We start from the raw sequence: 17,523 nt of genomic DNA on the forward strand, positions 1-17,523 counted from the left end.
ATTTGTATAATCATTCTCATTCAGACCATATCAAATTGAAAGGGAAATACACAATCACGATTAAATTGGGGAAAATATTGTTGTTTTGCAGTTATATATACTAAACCATGTAATATTTTTCATATAGAAAGCTCGTGTTTTTTTTTGGCCAGGAATGAACTTTAGTTTAAGTTGTATGATGTTATTATTGTATGAGCCCCTAGGAGTTAAAGATTAAATCCTTCAGCCTTCGGGCCTCTACTCATATACACTACAATAATAGATTCTTTGCATCTTTCTCGTCTTAATTCTGAACATTTTGATCAACCAAAAAGGAAAGAAAAAACAAAAGTAATCGGGTTTTTAAAATTATATATCATCTGGGTCCAGAAAGCAATGTCTAATTGTAAAAATCCAATGCAGCACACTCCCATGCGAAGTAAGATTTTGTAAATGGTCCATGAACTGTCAGAAACTGGAGTATGAGGCCCCAGGGTCCCACTAAGATAGTATGATTCCCCTTAATCTAAAATCTCCGAACAAAGTAGACTAGAGCAAACAAAAACAAAAACAAAAACAAAAACAAAAACAAAACCTCACCCCCGTTATATATGTAATGTAATGTAACTGCTTACTGCTGCAATGCAATGCAACAACATCCTTTGTGGTCTGTGTCTGTGAAAACCCCATATCTTTAGCTGCTGCTGCCTGTACTGTAATACATGATCCCATTATAAATTTTATAACTTTGTTTTCCAGTGGCTTTTAAAAATTTGTATCATTTTTAAAACATATCTCAAGGATGGGCCTAGAGCCTACAAGAGTGGGTTAGAAGCAAAGCCATTCATGAGATGCCAGGCGTCGGAATCTCAAGCATCCAGCTAGGCAGTTGAGTCCCTTACAAGAGAAGAGATGGCATCATATATTGGTTGCTGCTGCAATTATTATAGGAATGCAATGCAGTGCAGTGCAGGAGGAGAAATTATGACAATGAAGGGAGAGGAAAGGGAGGGAGGGGGAATCCATGGATGGATGGATGGATGGATGGATGGACCATGGTGTGGTCCATATGCTATGACTCCATGGAATGTGGGAAATGGGCTTTAGATGTGTCTGATGATGATCTGATCTGACTGATGAACAGATGAGATGAGATGAGGTAGTGAAAATATGAAATTGGCAGTTAAAGTTGCTTTCATATCTGCGTAGTCAAAACTAGCTACAGTGTCAAAAGGGGTAAGAGAAAAAGTAGGAAAGAAAGGACAGTTTGGAGAGAGAGAGAGAGAGAGAGAGAGAGAGAGAGAGAGGGAGAGAGAGAGAGAGGAGACTCAAACAATGACTCACAGGAGGAGGGAGTAAAAAAAAAAAAACCAAACCCAGTCTACCTAGAGTTAAATTTTGACAATGGGGTACATTGGGATTTTAATATTTTTTTGGTTTTGTCTTCTCATTCTTTGCCAAAAACAGTGAAAACTCATGAAAGTCTAGGACTTTTCAGGTCACCTTCTTCAATCAAAGAGGACCCCTTTCTCTTTTTGCCTTATTTTTTTTCCCTGTTCATGGATCCCAAGGGCTCAAAGCAGACACAAGAGATACCCAGCTTCTTGAGCCTCCCACAGCCTCAACAGCAGCAACAACAACAACAGCAGCAGCAGCAGCAGCAGCAGCCCAACATGAGTGAGAACAAACCTGCTGAAATCAAAGATTTCCAGATTGTGATTGCAGACAAAGAAGAGGGGAAGAAGCAGTTGGCGCCCAAGAGAAGCTCAAACAAAGACAGACACACAAAGGTTGAAGGCAGGGGAAGGAGGATACGGATGCCTGCTCTGTGTGCAGCAAGAATTTTTCAATTGACCAGAGAATTGGGCCACAAATCTGATGGGGAAACCATACAGTGGCTTTTGCAGCAGGCCGAACCGTCGATAATTGCAGCCACCGGGACCGGTACGATACCAGCATCGGCTTTAACAGCGGCAGGAGGCTCTGTTTCACAGCAGGGGACTTCTCTATCAGCTGGATTGCACCAAAAGATTGATGAATTGGGGGGGTCCAGTATTGGGTCAGGGAGTAGGACCAGTTGGGCAATGGTAGGTGGGAATTTGGGGAGACCCCATGTGGCCACTGGGCTATGGCCCCCTGTCAGTAGCTTTGGTTTCCAGTCATCATCTGGTCCATCAACAACAAATCTGGGCAGTGAGAGTTCAAATTACATGCAAAAGATTGGCTTTCCTGGCTTTGACTTGCCTGTCTCCAACATGGGTCCTATGAGTTTCACCTCAATTTTGGGTGGTGGGAGTAACCAACAGCTTCCTGGCTTGGAGCTTGGGTTGTCTCAGGATGGTCATATTGGGGTTTTGAACTCACAAGCCTTGAGCCAGATTTACCAGCAGATGGGGCATGCTAGAGTACACCAGCACCAGCACCAGCACCAGCACCAGCACCAGCACCAGCAACCCCCTGCTAAGGATGACTCTCAAGGCTCAGGACAGTAGAACATTTGGTCACATTAGATTCTGTGAAATTTGGGAGGGACATGCAAGCAGTAGCATTTTGTTGGGAGACTGAGTTTGTTTTTGGTAATGGTATTTGTATTGTATAATTGGAAAAGAAAAAAAAAAGGTGAGGAAAGAGATACTTGAGAGAGTTCAATAGGGACTGGATTTGTTTTGCCCCTTCTTTTTCTCCACTGCATGACTCAAGTCTCCATATACAGGTGCTTCTGCTTCTGCTTAATTTTTCACTGCTCTTTCTGTTAGCCAAAGGGGAATTGATTGTTAAGAGTGTTGCTCGTGCAGGTGGGATTTTGCACGGTCAAATTGTTTGGGTTTGGACTTAGCTGCTGCTTTAATTCAGAGGTGTGTTGATTATAGTGTAAGGCATCTTTAATTATTTTGTTCTTCACTGGGTGTGGATGAAGTGGTGCTCAGTTTGTTTGTGAAAATTTAAACGTAGAGTTCTATAGTCATACTTATCCAATTTCTTCATAGATCTACTAAAGGGTTCTTAGTTATCTAAGATCTTCATTATGTTCTGGGGCAATTACCTATCCAATTATCTATCTTACTACTACTACATGCAAATTAATTGCTCTCTCATATCACTTCCAAAGAACACCTCTCTGGACCAATCTCATTTTGTCTTTTATAAGTAATTTGATTTTTTTTTTTCTCCATGAATTCTTTGATATGACAACAGGGACTCTTTTCTCTGACTAACAATCCTCATCCACAAACTCCTGTATGTTCAGGTCATTAGGAATGAATTTTGTATGTTTTACATCCTTTATACACATGATATTTTATACAACACAATTCATGTGAGTTATGTTTAAAAATAAGTGTTTCTTGTAGGCAGGTGAATGAGTATTCCTTTAAGAATGGCAGTCTTAGAACAGCGAATTGTGAATATCTCCTTCATCGAACTGACTTTATCTTCTTTGCTACTTTTCCTAAAAGAACCTTTAATTCTCATTCAAGGACCTTCCTTGGTCTCAAAGCAGTAGTGTCCTTTAAGGGCTGATAGCCTTGTGTCCTGCACCGTTGCCTACTTGAGTGTCCAAGTGCATTTCAATCCCTGGAGATGAATATTACATCCTAATGTATTTTGGGCCAGAACTTCAAATAGGAACTCCTCTTTTTTCAAGTCACTATGTAGCTGTGGCAATCTATCTGGTTTACCCACCTTAAATCTATCACTGATTTTGGCTAACATTATCGCTAGTGCAATTAGAAAACATATCGAGAATATGCTAATTGACTTACATAACCAGAAATTAATAGAGTCTGCCAAAGAGCCTCACTATAACGAAAAACTTTCCATATTTTCATTCTTTAGAGTTTCTGAGTTGCATTATCTGTCATTTTATACTGACCACTGTGTCCTGTATCCCAATTGTTGTTTCTTCTGTACATAGCTAAGAGCCATCAGCCATGCTTGAAGTTTACATAGAGCCATAAGCCATTGATGAAGAAATAGAAGTCATAGGATTAGCACTTAATGCACATACCATTGCCTGATTTGTGAGACTTTGTAATCATCAGGTAGATCAAGTTTTGTCATTGTCACACAGTAGAATGGATTGTCTTTGTTGTTTTATAAGGAGTATCAGGGGAAATGGTCTTGTTTTATCGTCAGCACTTATGAAGGAAACAGTTAGAACTCCGTTCAGTTTTCCTGATAACATAAACTTTTCAGTCAAATATGTTCAATTATCTTGATTGCCATTACTATCTGGAGAACCGTTTAACTAGGGACTCATCAAACTTGTCTCGCCTTGTTGTGGAGTCATCAGATTGATCTTTGTCTATAAATGCAAATATCTATCAATTCCAACCCTTCTCTAGTTTGAATAGTTTTTCTGTGAGGTTCACATATGATCATTGTGGACAGATGATCAAGATGTTGCTTGGCTGCAAATTGTTATTAATGATGCCTCCTCCAACTTAAGAAGTTGCGAAGAACTTTAATGTAAAATTAGGAAAGTTTCTAGGTTTAAATCATGTACTTCATATAAACCAAGATAACTACCCCGCAAAATTGTCACAAAAAGAATGTTGGCGAAGTTTGCATGTTAGTAGTTGAGAGGTTTACCTATGTTTGGAAAATGACGTTTAAGGCTGTAGTATGCTTTGCATCATTGCCCTCTCATTCATTCTTGTAGTTGACATTTAAGGTTGTCATGGTCTCTTCTTTTTGATTTAATCTCTTTCGGCTTCTGCCTTATCTCGTTTATTTGTTATTCGTTGCTATTATTGTGGCAGCCTATGAGGTCAAAATGTTTAAATTTTATAAAATTGACGTGTACACCAGGGTCTACTAGAATCAACAGTAATGCAATATCATCACATTGGACACCACCTAGTTTGCCTGTTAAAACCTTATGGTTGATCATGTTCAGCTCAGCCAATTGAATCACCAGGAACAAGAAAACCACTTTTCCATGTGCCCTGAGAAAAATGCCACTATGGTGCAACTTGCATATCACTCTCACCCCCTCCTCTTCTCTTCTGATTGTTGTTAATTAGATCTTGTTCTGATTGTTGTTAATTAGATCTTGTTCAAGCAGCTTTCACAAACTTACTTTGACAACAATGAAGGACTTTGGTCGGTACAAAAGAAACTTTTGCGTGTTTATGGAATGTCGGACAATTTTAGTGGTGTTAGGAGTAAAATGTGTTCGTGTATTTATAAACATGCTGCGGCTCTCCCTCTCTCTCATCAGCAAATTAACTGGGTGTGAAATGAGTTGAAATGTACAAAATGCATTATGCATATCATAGTTGCGCCTTTCTGGGCCTTGGATTGGACTCGAATCGTATTGTATCGTATCTTTACGTATAAAATAAAGATGTCCTCAAGGTGAAGGACAAGGTAAGTAGCCAAGGCATGGTGCTCTGTTTTATGGGCTTTAGTTTTAGCTGAACAGTCGGTTGCCATCTTATTTAAGAGTGAGTGAGTGAGTAGCTGCTTGCTATTACCATGAAGTTTCGCAATTCGTCCTTCTTGACCAGGCAATGCAACACGTTATTGCATAAATTCATAAATAAATTATAAGTAGCTGGGAAGGGGAGGGTTTGAGGATGATGGATCAAGTAAATCATAAACCGGTCTCTTTTTCTTGTTACCTCACCTCACGTCATGAGCTTATAAAGACATACAGTCTACAGACACGCGAAAAAAGTCCAGTAAAGCTCATGATGATGACAACATGTGGTGGTGGCCTGGCCTGGCCTCAACATTTTCTCGTCTTTCTGATTATTTTTATGGTTTTGGTTTTGGATGAGACTAGAAAGTGTTATAAAAGGGTCCATGTAAGGCTGACCAAATAAACCGGAACCCACAAGTTATTACTTACTAGGGCGGAGGAAGCCCAAGTCATGTATCTGTACAAGTTACACATCGAGCCCATAAACACATAAAGTTTGAGCCCATATGTAATCATTTTCCTTTACTCTTATTTATCAACAATCTAACCAACAAAGACTAACACATTTTGCTATCTCGGGCCAATAATGCAACGACATGTAAGATAATTTTTTTCACATGTCATTGTGTTATTGAGTAGGGATAACAAAATAGTACTATTCTCGTTTCATGTAAGTTTTTTTTTAGTAAGGGGGAGGGGAGGAGGTTGAATGCTTGCAATTAATGTTCCCTACTCCACAGGGACTCTAGCCTTCTTATATTAGTTGACTTAACTTAATCAAGCAGACTATAGGTCCCTGCGTGAATTATAAATATATTACATTTAGTGAGTTGAATGTGATTGGATTATTAGTTCTAATTGTTGTTTGACATGTTGAGATTGAAATTATTAAATAGTACAAGAAGAATCCGAGAAAGGATGAGTGGAACTTATAAGAATTGGCTTACACAAAACTTCAAACTTCAATCCAATCACTACATGAGCATGAATCATGATGGGCTCTTATAACGAGTGTTCCAATTGCGTGAGGTGAAGAGTGCTGACGCTCTTTGCAACATTCTGCTGACGCTGTAAATTACTGCTTCTACGCACACCATCTGAATTCTGAACCATTCCATTCCATATAAAGGAACAGGAGTACAGAAATAGAATTGAGAATTTGAGACTATGAACCTTGTGGGACCCTGGTTTTGTTTTTATAGTTCTTTTAAGCCCACCACAAGACCGTGGTGTGCGATTATGGATGATCATGGGCCCCATTCCATTTCCTTCTCAAGTACCCCAAGGGCCAAGCCGAGCTAAGCTAGCGTCTTTTATTCGCTTCGCATCTGGCTTTTCATATGCATTAGCAGATATTTCATTGAGGCTGCATAAATAACAGCCGTCTAAGCTGTCTAGCTGGCAGGATGATGATGCTCCTCCCTCCATGTTCATTATGCCATGTGGCAGAGAGTAAGTAACGTTCATTCAGGTTGTGATGCGAAGTGGATAATGTTACAGTAAATATATATATATATATGCACATGTGACATATGTTTCACATTCTTCCTCCATGCATGATGTATGCTGTACATTGTCCATAGGACCATACCATAAATATCTCAAGTAATAGAATTTCAACTCCTGAATCCTTATCTCATCGATTCTCTTATTAAAGCTAGAAAGAGAATCCAAGTTACCTGGAAATGGAATTCTCATGCATCCACTTGGATTCTATAATTCATATGCTCTCTCTAATTTGCCATCGAGATATATTTAATTAATTAAAAGTAAGTATATATGCCTTTGGTTATTTCCTTAGCCCACCACCACCACCACCAGACCAGCTACCTATACTATACTTAATACATGTAGAGGAAAAATGAGTGTACGTATATATACATACAATTATATAGCGAAGACTCTAGCTAGACTGTACGTATGCTTGTTTTTATGTCCAAAACAGTATCCGTGCTCTGTAGCGTGGCATATTCCACGTATGTGGCTTCTTTATCACACACACACTCTCTCTCTCTCTCTCTCTCTCTTCCATGCAGACTGCAGTAGTGAGATAGATAAGGTGCTCGCTTGTTCATTCAGTGATGGCGAAGGCGATGGTTCAAATTTGGACCCCACAACAGAACGAGAACCAGAACCAGAACCTAATTAATTAATTACGAAATTTAACCCTTAATTAAGGCCCACCAATTTGGCCTAATAAGTCAGCTTCTTCCTTTATAAGTTTATTGTCGGTTCAAACCCTACATCCACCCTAATTATTAGCATGCTACATTTCAAGTTTCACGGCAACGCCTTTTTCAAGTAACTGCTTCGTTTCTTTTTCTTTGGGGTGGGTTTGACAGGATGAGAAAACCCTAATATACCCCTAACCTAATTGCTACCTATTCTAATATTTTAAAAGGTTTGTATATTATATCCTGCACTAATCTCTCATTTATTATCTTTTCTACAATCTTTCTAATTCGAGTTCAACAAATAAAGGTTCGGCATCTGATTTTCGTGGGCAGAAAACTAGTGGCTCACGCTGGAATTGCCGCCAGAAATGCCGGCAAATCTGCAACCAAAATGTAGTCAACACGTGCCTCGCCACCTCACTCACCCCCAGAAAGTCACGTGGCATTGGAAACCCCGCTAATCGTACGGACGCTCCTCCGCATCTCGTTAGTTCAAAAAGCCCAGACTTCGCGAGCCCCTTGAGAGCCCACAAGCCTCCTACACAATCACAACAAAACACGTCACGAAATACAGCTTACGAAGGTTTTTTCTTGTTAAACGACTTTTCAGACCCCGCTGCCCCTTTAATTTCTCACTTACTACCGTTCCTTTCATTCTTCCTTCTCAAGTTTTTGACACACACAAACACTCTCTCTCTCTCTCTCTCTCTCTCTCTCTCTCTGGTATTTCCTTGAATGTTGGAGGAGGCATCATTTTATAGAATCTTTCTTAAAATTATGTACTGTGAAGTATAAGATTGTCGGTTATTCTTTAAAACCCTTCTGTCTTGAGGTATTGGGTTGCTTGGATATTTCCGATTGATTTGGAAAACAAAAATAATGGATGATGAGTATTCTAAGTTCGTCAGGAGGATGAACCCGCCCAGGTATTTTTCCAAACTTTCTGGGATTTTTATTTCTCTGCTAAAGTTTTGTCCTTTTGGGTTCCTGGGTTTTGTTTTGTCTTCATTTTTTGAGATGTCGGTTGGGAGTATGTTGTATCATTGTATTGTACTGTGGTCTGTGATTTGTTCTGTTTTGGCTTCATTTTCTAAGTTTCTTGAATTATAATTTTGAACCGGGAGAGTTTCCTCTCGAGTCTCGTTTTCCTCCCTTGGTATGTTTTCTGAAGTTTTAGTTTTACACCGTTTGGTTGATGAGAAAGCAGAGGAAAAGAAAGGAACATGAGTCTGAAGTTTTAGTTTTACACCGTTTAGATGTCCTTTTCTTTTTCATCTGGTTAAATTTTCATGATAAGTTGTACCCACAAACTTCTTGAGCTCTCCTGAGTTTTATTTTACTTTTTCCCTTTTCTCTATTTTCCAAATATGCTAACCAGGCCAAGGGTTCCATTTTGGATTATGTATGGCATATAAGAGTTTATTTGGAACCTCCCTCTTCAGGAAACTTCTTGGTTTGGGCCATTTGATTGTCCTCTTCTTTCAAGTGTGTATGAGAAGCAAGAAGCTTAATCTGATTTGCCTCTTGTTCTTGCAGAGTTGTGATTGACAACGATACTTGCGAGGATGCCACTGTTATCCAGGTGAGGCTTTGCACCTTCTGATTTTTTTTTCTCTGTTTACTTATCATATGTATTTGTTGAAATCGGTTATGTAATACGAGAGTATATCTCGATTTTAAAAATTCGGTAGACGAAGCATTTGGATATCTTTTTCTTTTGCCGTCAGTTTAATATTTTCAAGTTTTATTTAGGTTGACAGCGTCAACAAACATGGAATTCTCCTAGATGTTGTCCAAGTGCTCGCAGAAGTAAACCTTATAATAACAAAAGCTTACATCTCATCTGATGGGGTGTGGTTCATGGATGGTAAGGTTTTTTTTTCAACTTCCCAAGTCAAGAGTTAAAGAAGAAAAATATGAACTTCCCTAGTTCTCTCTTTGTCCCCTCCCTTTTATCTTTTTATCTTTTTCTTTGTTAAGAATTTTTCTAAATTTTCTATTTTCAGTGTTTAACGTGATTGATCAGAATGGGAAAAAAATCAGAGACCGGGACATTATCAATTATATTCAAATGGTATGTACTTGACCCCATGGCTCTTCCTCTGGCTGTTAAGAAGTCAGAGGAAATTATCAGAAATCAAATCTTGTCTTTTGTATTCTTTTCCTGAAGATGAATATCATAATTCAATTGAACCAAACAGTTATGCTATGCTCAGTTTAGGGGATTGTTTGTCTCTTAGTTCTTAAACAATTTGAAGTAAGATGAATAGGATTTCCTTTGACAGCACCCAAATTCCTTAGGTTTGGTATAGATCGGATAGCCTGTCACACCATTCATATTTGGCATCCTATTTTTGCTCATGTTCACCTTTCTGTGTCACCTATAAACTTGGTCTTTGCGTGGACCACAATATATTGACTTATGGGAAAAGGTTGTAATTTTTCATTTGACTTTTTAATTTTGCAGAGACTTGAAAGCAATGCCAGCTTTTTACCCTCTATGAGAGATTCTGTTGGTGTGATGCCCTCAGAAGAACACACCTCAATTGAGCTCAGTGGTACCGACAGACCTGGTTTGTTGTCTGAAATGTGTGCAGTTCTTGCAGACCTTCACTGTAATGTGGTAAATGCTGAGATATGGACACACAACGCTAGAGCTGCTGCTGTATTTCATGTCACAGATGATTCCACTGGTTGCGCAATTAAAGATTTAAACCGTCTCACTACAATTAAGGAGTTACTTTGCAATGTTCTCAGAGGAAACAGTGAGTTGAAGGCCGCCAAAATGACACTTGCAACCCCTGGAGTTACAAACAGAGATAGAAGGTTGCATCAGCTTATGTTTGCCGACAGGGATTATGAAAAGGTTGAAAGAGCAGAACTACAGAGAATTGAGGATAAGGGCTCAAGACCCCATGTAACTGCGTTGGATTGCAGTCAGAAGGATTACACTGTCGTTACCATGAGATCAAAAGATCGACCAAAATTGTTATTTGACATCATCTGCACTTTAACGGACATGCAGTATGTGGTTTTTCACGGAATGGTCAATACAGGGAGGATGGAAGCTTATCAGGTAAAGACAAATTCTTTCTGAAGTTGCTCTGAGTTTGAGGGAATAATCATTGGTCAGTACGTATATTTCCTAATGAAATGGTTCTGGTTTGCCAAGCCAGCAAAGCGCAGCTGGATTTGACAAACTGATGACCACTTTAAACCTTATGCTGACCTCACTCTATCGGGTGAAATGCTCTAATCAATTGGAAGAATTTTCTTCCAATGGATATGTTTGTTCAAATTCGAAACTATCTTCTCATTTACATCTAACACGAGACGTATATTTCTTTTTTGTAGGAATTTTATATTCGACATGTCGACGGGCTTCCTATAAGCTCAGAAGCTGAGCGAGAACGTGTTGTACAGTGTCTTGAAGCAGCCATTGAAAGGCGGGCATCCGAGGTGCAGTGAACTTTTTAACTGATGAGAACTCTTGTATTCAATTATAATGATACTAATACATCTTGCTTTGCCATGCAGGGGCTGGAACTACAGCTGTGCACAGACGACCGGGTTGGACTTCTCTCGGATATCACCCGGATCTTCAGGGAGAACAGCTTGTGTATCAAACGAGCAGAAATTTCAACTAAAGGTGGAAAAGCTATAGACACTTTCTATGTCACGGACGTGACAGGAAACACAGTTGACCCGAAGATTATTGATTCAGTTCGCAGGCAGATTGGGCAGACCATACTGCAGGTGAAACGTAACTCAAGCCCTCCACCAAAGGCCCCTCAAGGGACAACAATGGGATATCTCTTTGGGAACTTATTTAAAGCTCGAAGTTTCCAGAATTTTAAATTGATTAGATCCTACTCATAGTTTCTCTTTATCTTCTTGGAAGTAAAATCTGTAAAAAGAGGTAGCAGATGTTTCAAGACAGAAGAAGTACACATAAACTAAAAAAAAACTTTGTAAATAGGCACCTGGAAACCGAAAAAACGTTGTAAATAGGCAATGCTCCGAGGGTTTAGCGTTATATGCCATATAATACTCTGTACTGTAAAGCTACTGGTCGGGTTTGTATATCCTACCTCCTGTAAACAAATAATGTATAGTGTGATGTGCAGAGGTTGTACAAAGATAGAAAAAAGATTGTACAGATATTTTAGCTCAATGAAAAATGATGTACATATTTAGATTGTTTGTAGTTTTAATGGGTTTTCTCTCATTTTCTGCCTAAATTTATGATTTCTGCAGCATTGTTGAGTTAATCTAAGCTGGAGCTGTTTCATTTCAACATTTCTGTCCTTTTTTTTTTACAACACTACTTTGGCAATTCTTTCTGTTTTTTTTCCCCCCTCTTTTCTGCTCGAACTGTTCTGTGCAGTGTTCATTATATCTTACGCACATACAATCTTATTTCCAAGTGAATTCTCAACTTAAACAGTGCATCTTTTTCCAAGTGAATTCAAAAAGAGACAAATACAATACAATGCATCTTAATGACGCAAGACAACCTATCAAAAAAGAAAAAGAAAAAAGACCCAGGTCACAAAATTGAGAGCCAATCCTAACAAAGAAGGAAAATGATCCAGACGGTGCGTTTCGAGCCATTCTTCTTGTGTTGCTGTATCCGACACCTCTCTTCCGTCAATGAAAACTTCATCCGCAACGGAGCTGGCAAGTCGAATAAGCCGAGTTCTAATCTCCGCTTCGAACCACACAAGGCCGACCCGCTCATGGAACCCTTCACTCGAGAACATTCTTCACCAGCTCGGTTGCCGCGACTCACTGAGTCCGTCACTCGTGGCCCGAGTTATCGACCCCTTCCTCCTCACCCACCATTCACTCGCTCTCGGCTTCTTCAATTGGGCTTCCCAGCAACCATCGTTCTCTCACACCTCCATCACCTATAAATCCGTCCTCAAGTCTCTCTCTTTCTCCCGCCAATTCAACGCCATTGATGCTCTCCTCAAGCAAGTCAAAGCCCAGAAAATCGGCCTCGATGCTTCTGTTTATCGCTCCGTAATTGCTTCACTTATCATAGGAAGGAAAACCCACAACGCGTTTCTGGTCTTTAGCGAGGTTTCCTCGCTAATTAAAGATATTGGGCACGAGATTTGTAACTCACTTCTGGCTGCTCTAGCTTGTGATGGATATTTTGAGTATGCCCAGAAGATATTTGATGAAATGACACTTAAGGCTATCCCTTTAAGCACTCTGGGGTTTGGTGTGTTTATATGGAGGCTCTGTGGACATGCTGAATTGGGTAAAACTTTGAGCATGTTAGATGAGGTTAGGAGAGGTGGTTCAGAAATTAACGGGTCAGTGACCGCGCTTTTGATCATTCACGGGTTTTGTCAGGCTTCGAGAGTGTCAGAGGCTTTCTGGGTATTGGATGAGCTGAGGAGTAGACAGTGCAAACCCGATTTCATGGCATATAGGATTGTCGCCGAAGCATTTCGATCGACTGGGAGTGTAGTTGATGTAGAAAAGGTTTTGAAGAAGAAGAGAAAGTTAGGTGTAGCTCCAAGGACTAACGATTATAGACAGTTTATATTTGATTTGATTTCAGAAAGGCGGATATGTGAAGCAAAAGAATTGGGTGAAGTTATTATTAGCGGGAATTTTCCGATTGACGATGATGTTCTCAACGTGTTAATAGGATCAGTGTCGGCGATTGATCCTACCTCTGCAATAGTGTTCTTCAGATTCATGATTGAAAAGCAGAGATTCCCAACTCTTTTGACTTTGTGCAATTTGAGCAGAAATCTATGTAAGCATAGCAATACCGATGAGTTGTTGGTAGTTTTTCAAGTTTTGGCTTCTGGCGACTATTTCAAAGATTTGGAGACTTACAATGTCATGGTGTCATTCTTGTGCAAAGCAGGGATGGTGAAAGAAGCATATGGGGTTCTTCAGCAGATGAAGAAAAAAGGGTTAGGCCCAGACGTTTCGACTTATAATTCTCTTATTGAAACATGTTGTAGAGAAGATTTATTGAGGCCTGCTAAAAGGTTATGGGATGAGATGTTTGCAAGTGGGTGCAGAGGAAACTTGAAGACTTACAATATCCTAATTCGGAAGTTTTCGGAAGTGGGTCAGGTTGATGAGGCACAAAGGCTCTTTTACCACATGTTGGGTAAAGGGGTTGCACCTGACGTGATGACATACACATCTCTACTTGAAGGGCTTTGCCAAGAAACGAAGCTTCAAGCTGCTTTCGACGTTTTCCGCAAGTCTGTTGAACAGGATTTTATGCTTGCACAAAATGTGCTGGGTACATTTACTCGCTCTTTGTGCAAAGCAGGTATGTTTCTGTACACATGATGATATGTAATGGATGTTTAAGTTTTCACATCATTTACCTTTATGCTACCCCAATAAATTGTCCAGTAGAATGTGCTAAGTTGGTAGTTTCAAGTGTTTTGGCCTGTTGCTTATATTTGTTTGTGCTCTATGCAGGTTTTTTTCTTGATGCTTCTAAGTTACTATGCGGCCTCAGTAATGATGTAGCACAGTCAGATTCCCATGTAATTTTGCTGAAGTATTTAGCCGATGCTAAAGAGATTCCAGTTGCTATTGAACACATTAAATGGGTTCAAGAAACCTCACCCTCGATGTTGCAAATTGTATCAGCTGAACTTTTAGCATCCCTTTCTTCTTCTTCAAGACTAGAGCCAACTCGACAGTTGGTTCAAACAATTCAGGAAATATCAGGTCTCAAGTAATAATTCTTGGAAGGATTTTCAGGTCATGTTAGGTTAGTTCAAAGTATAGAAGTTGGCGTCTGGATATTTTAATTTCAACGATCAATTGCAGGTTCACTATCATTTGTTTGCTCTGCAATTCAATCTAATACCACATGCTGTTTGTTAAGGGTTTTCTTTTCTTAATTTATGTGTTTATGTCTAGAGAGAGAGAGAGAGAGAGAGCCTACTTTAAAATATAATTGTGCGTAATGCATATCTCATCTTCTTTGAATTTGCAGATCCTCAACATCATCGATTGTCATGCTTTGCTCCCTAAATTTTTCTCTATGATTCTCATTGTCGTCATTCACCACTTTGGTGTGTTGTTGCACCACCAGAATTCTGCTTTTGCCCATGAAATCTGCGGTGGCTAACACCTCCCCGATTGCTCCCAACTCACTCTGCTCATTCTCATCCATGAACCCTGACAGGACCAGTGACCTTTTATCTTGATTTCTTCCTGCTATTACTAGTTCGTAGTTATTTTCCATGGAACGGATCACTGCCATTGTCCCTGAACCATCCATCACCAGCTCTTCTATGTACATGACCCGATAGTTGTCTGCCATGCCTTCCCTGAACTCACTCAACACCTCACAGTCAAGCCTGTTCTCCTCCACATCCTCACTAGTATTTGTTATGCTTCCATCTACAAGAAGCCGAACTAAGGTCAAGTTAATGTTTGGATGGGCAGCCATTCGTGCCCCAAACGCCAGTGCCTCTCGGTCATCAGCCCCGCCCAAGAAGAGAATAGCAACATTATAGCAAGACTCGTTCTGGCATGTCAACGTCATTGCCCCTGAACGGCCGTTGAAACTGCTGTCGAAGAGCCCACCATGGTGAACAAGGATTGCAACAGAGCAAGGTGCTTTCTCAAGTACATTTTTGTTGATCATCCTCTGTTTTCTGGCATGGAATCTCTTGTAGAAAGGAACTATAATGAGGGAAGTCTTTTTATCAAGTGCAATTGTGCATACATCATCGTGCATTGTGGCACAAGGAGATATAGCGGTAAAGGGGTGAACTGTGACAAGACTCTCGTTCCTTTGCTCGTACTTTCTAAAGGCATTGACAACTGGTTCCGAGGGACTGGCCTTTGAGGAGGGCCTTCTTGTGAGCTTGTGGGGGATGAGCAGAGGGTTTGCACGGCCGATAAGCTCAATGAGATGGAGGAGATAGATGGCAAGAGGGCTTCTTTCGGTGGGGTATAAAGCCTGAAGGAGGTTGATTGTGGGTTCAACATCTTCTTGGTCGTGTATGCCGACGAGTACCGGGAGCTGGGAGTTTGGTCGGGCATGCATCACTGTTCTTCTCTTGTAAACCATGTACCTCTTTGAAGGATCGTAGAGGCGTTTTATAATGGGCGTGATACCCCCTGTTATAAGTATCATGGATGTACACATGACAACAAATGCTTCATTATCTATCGCCTGTAAAAAAAGCACAAAGGTTTAAGAAATTAGATGGGTTTTTTTTCACTTTCTTACGGTTCAGTTCATAATCCGATTATAGGATATTGGAATTGGATTGGCTGCATAGGGCATACCATATTACTCTTGAGCATTTTAAACAAGCCAAGCTCGAGAAAGCCTTGGGCATTCAGGACAAGGCCAAGCGAGATAGCATCCGTGATTGGCATTTTGGTGCACAAGAGTGAAGTCAGAAAAGCTCCCATAAACTTGCCAAATGCACCAACGAGGGCAGTGGATTGCAAGATGGTATAATTCTTGAGTCGAAGGGCGCAGAGATCCATAACCAAACCATTTTTGGCGTAGAATATGGGCATAAAGACCCAGGAGATGATGAGGTCGAGCTTCTCCACGAGAGCAGACCCGACTGGTGGCCCTGCTGGTATCGTCAACCCAAGAATGAAAGGTCCATAGTATGTGTGTAAACCTGTGGCATGACTGAAAAGGCCAGTCACCATGACCCCAAGAAGTAGATGAACCACGTGACTTTCCTTCATTGGCTGTCCCACTGGGCTCGACCTCCGCATCATCCATTTGAGTACGGGCCAAATGACCAAAACGATGACAAGCGCAACCACAGCACCGGTGGCCACTACTGATAGCACGTTGTATGTATCATTTCCGGATGATTTCTTGGCCACAATAGAGATTGTCATCACACAGAAGCTGCACAAGCCGCTCACAATGGAAGAAGACATTGCCACCCTCCCAAAGTCAGAGTTGATGATCTTCAGCTCGTGCAGAAAGAAAGCGATGGTTGGGAAGGTCAGCATAGACTCTGCTAGAGCCACAGCCGGAAGTGAATTGGCGAGGTTCGTCTCCAAATTGACGTGGGTTTTCAAGAGAGCAGACCATCCTTGAGTCAATAGACAAGGGATGGCCACTGTCACAAACCCAATGGCAAATGTCTTTCTGTCAGTCTTCTTGACGATGGAGGGGTCGGTTTGCACTCCGATGAGGAAGAAGTAGAACATGAATCCAAAAGAGGAAATAACATCCAGCAGTATAAAACTTCTGAGAGGAAAAAAACTATCGATAAATGCATCAATCCGGCCTAGAATCGAAGGACCTAGTATTATACCCCCCTGTTAGGTAAATCATAACCAATCAACAAAATTTTATATTTTTGTTTTGTTTTTATTTTGCTATTTTAAAATACAATAAAGTTTTGCATTATGCTGCATGCATGCAATGTAAACCTAAACCTCTGTTTTTCTTTATTTGTGTTGCAATGAGAGATTGAATTTGGAAATGGAAAGAACTTGATGATGGTGTATAATGAATGATATAGAATGATATGGAGGTACTTACTAAGACTTGCGCGACGATGATGGGTTGGCCGAGAGGCTTGAGGAGGAGAGAGGTGAGGAGGATAACACCAGTGGCGAGAGAGAATTGCATGAGAAGAAGAGGGGCTGAATAAAGCAGGGGATTATTATGATAGAAAAAGCCCATGGAATGTATCATGGTCACCGACGTACAAATGGTGGTGAAATTCTTGAGCGGAATTGAATGGGTGGCGGCGTAGGTTGCTATGTCCTCCGGTTCCATAGCGACGGAACCCATGGCTGTAGCTAGGCAGGCCTCTCTGGCCTTACACAGGCTAAGCCTGGGAGGACGTACGTTCCAACGACAACCCTCAACCCAATCTGAAAGGATGAAAGGGACACCCCAAAAAAAAAAAAAAAAACAAAAAAACAAAAAAACTGATCAAAGAAAACCAG

General features: G+C 40.5%; 4 protein-coding genes across 10 annotated transcripts; 3 read left to right on the top strand and 1 right to left on the bottom strand.

Annotated features, from left to right (window-relative positions):
• The first annotated feature begins 1,333 nt into the window (after positions 1–1,333).
• LOC117622962 (transcription factor TCP20) lies at positions 1,334–3,106 on the top strand. The gene is made up of 2 exons (XM_034353781.1): positions 1,334–2,692; positions 2,775–3,106. The coding sequence occupies exon 1, from the start codon at positions 1,539–1,541 to the stop codon at positions 2,469–2,471; it is 933 nt and encodes a 310-aa protein (XP_034209672.1). The 5' UTR covers positions 1,334–1,538; the 3' UTR covers positions 2,472–2,692; positions 2,775–3,106.
• Positions 3,107–8,042: 4,936 nt separating this feature from the next.
• Positions 8,043–11,792, top strand: LOC117621419 (ACT domain-containing protein ACR6). Its single transcript, XM_034351885.1, has 7 exons — positions 8,043–8,504; positions 9,115–9,160; positions 9,331–9,445; positions 9,585–9,652; positions 10,046–10,654; positions 10,933–11,037; positions 11,116–11,792. The coding sequence occupies exons 1-7, from the start codon at positions 8,458–8,460 to the stop codon at positions 11,455–11,457; spliced, it is 1,332 nt and encodes a 443-aa protein (XP_034207776.1). The 5' UTR covers positions 8,043–8,457; the 3' UTR covers positions 11,458–11,792.
• A 215-nt stretch (positions 11,793–12,007) lies between these two features.
• Positions 12,008–14,686, top strand: LOC117621418 (pentatricopeptide repeat-containing protein At5g14080). Of its 4 annotated transcripts, none has more exons than XR_004584916.1 (3): positions 12,008–13,888; positions 14,044–14,400; positions 14,570–14,682. XR_004584916.1 is itself a non-coding variant. In XM_034351883.1 (3 exons), the coding sequence occupies exons 1-2, from the start codon at positions 12,232–12,234 to the stop codon at positions 14,307–14,309; spliced, it is 1,923 nt and encodes a 640-aa protein (XP_034207774.1). In that variant the 5' UTR covers positions 12,008–12,231; the 3' UTR covers positions 14,310–14,341; positions 14,570–14,686. The 4 variants fall into 4 exon arrangements, 3 of the variants coding, with proteins under 3 accessions (XP_034207774.1, XP_034207775.1, XP_034207773.1); XM_034351883.1 differs by having other exon boundaries at positions 14,044–14,341; positions 14,570–14,686; XM_034351884.1 differs by lacking the exon at positions 14,570–14,682 and having other exon boundaries at positions 12,008–13,354; positions 13,469–13,888; positions 14,044–14,457.
• On the bottom strand, positions 14,519–17,468 carry LOC117621416 (cation/H(+) antiporter 15-like). Of its 4 annotated transcripts, none has more exons than XM_034351877.1 (3): positions 17,111–17,468; positions 15,877–16,884; positions 14,519–15,760 (listed from the first exon to the last, which is right to left on the bottom strand). In XM_034351877.1, exons 1-3 carry the CDS (start codon positions 17,363–17,365, stop codon positions 14,549–14,551), a joined length of 2,475 nt encoding a protein of 824 aa, XP_034207768.1. In that variant the 5' UTR covers positions 17,366–17,468; the 3' UTR covers positions 14,519–14,548. The 4 variants fall into 4 exon arrangements, with proteins under 4 accessions (XP_034207768.1, XP_034207771.1, XP_034207770.1 ...); XM_034351880.1 differs by having other exon boundaries at positions 15,877–16,813; positions 17,111–17,219; XM_034351879.1 differs by having other exon boundaries at positions 15,877–16,868; positions 17,111–17,197.
• Positions 17,469–17,523: the final 55 nt, after the last annotated feature.

Source organism: Prunus dulcis, chromosome 3, assembly GCF_902201215.1.
Source record: "Prunus dulcis chromosome 3, ALMONDv2, whole genome shotgun sequence".
Lineage (NCBI taxonomy): Eukaryota > Viridiplantae > Streptophyta > Magnoliopsida > Rosales > Rosaceae > Prunus > Prunus dulcis.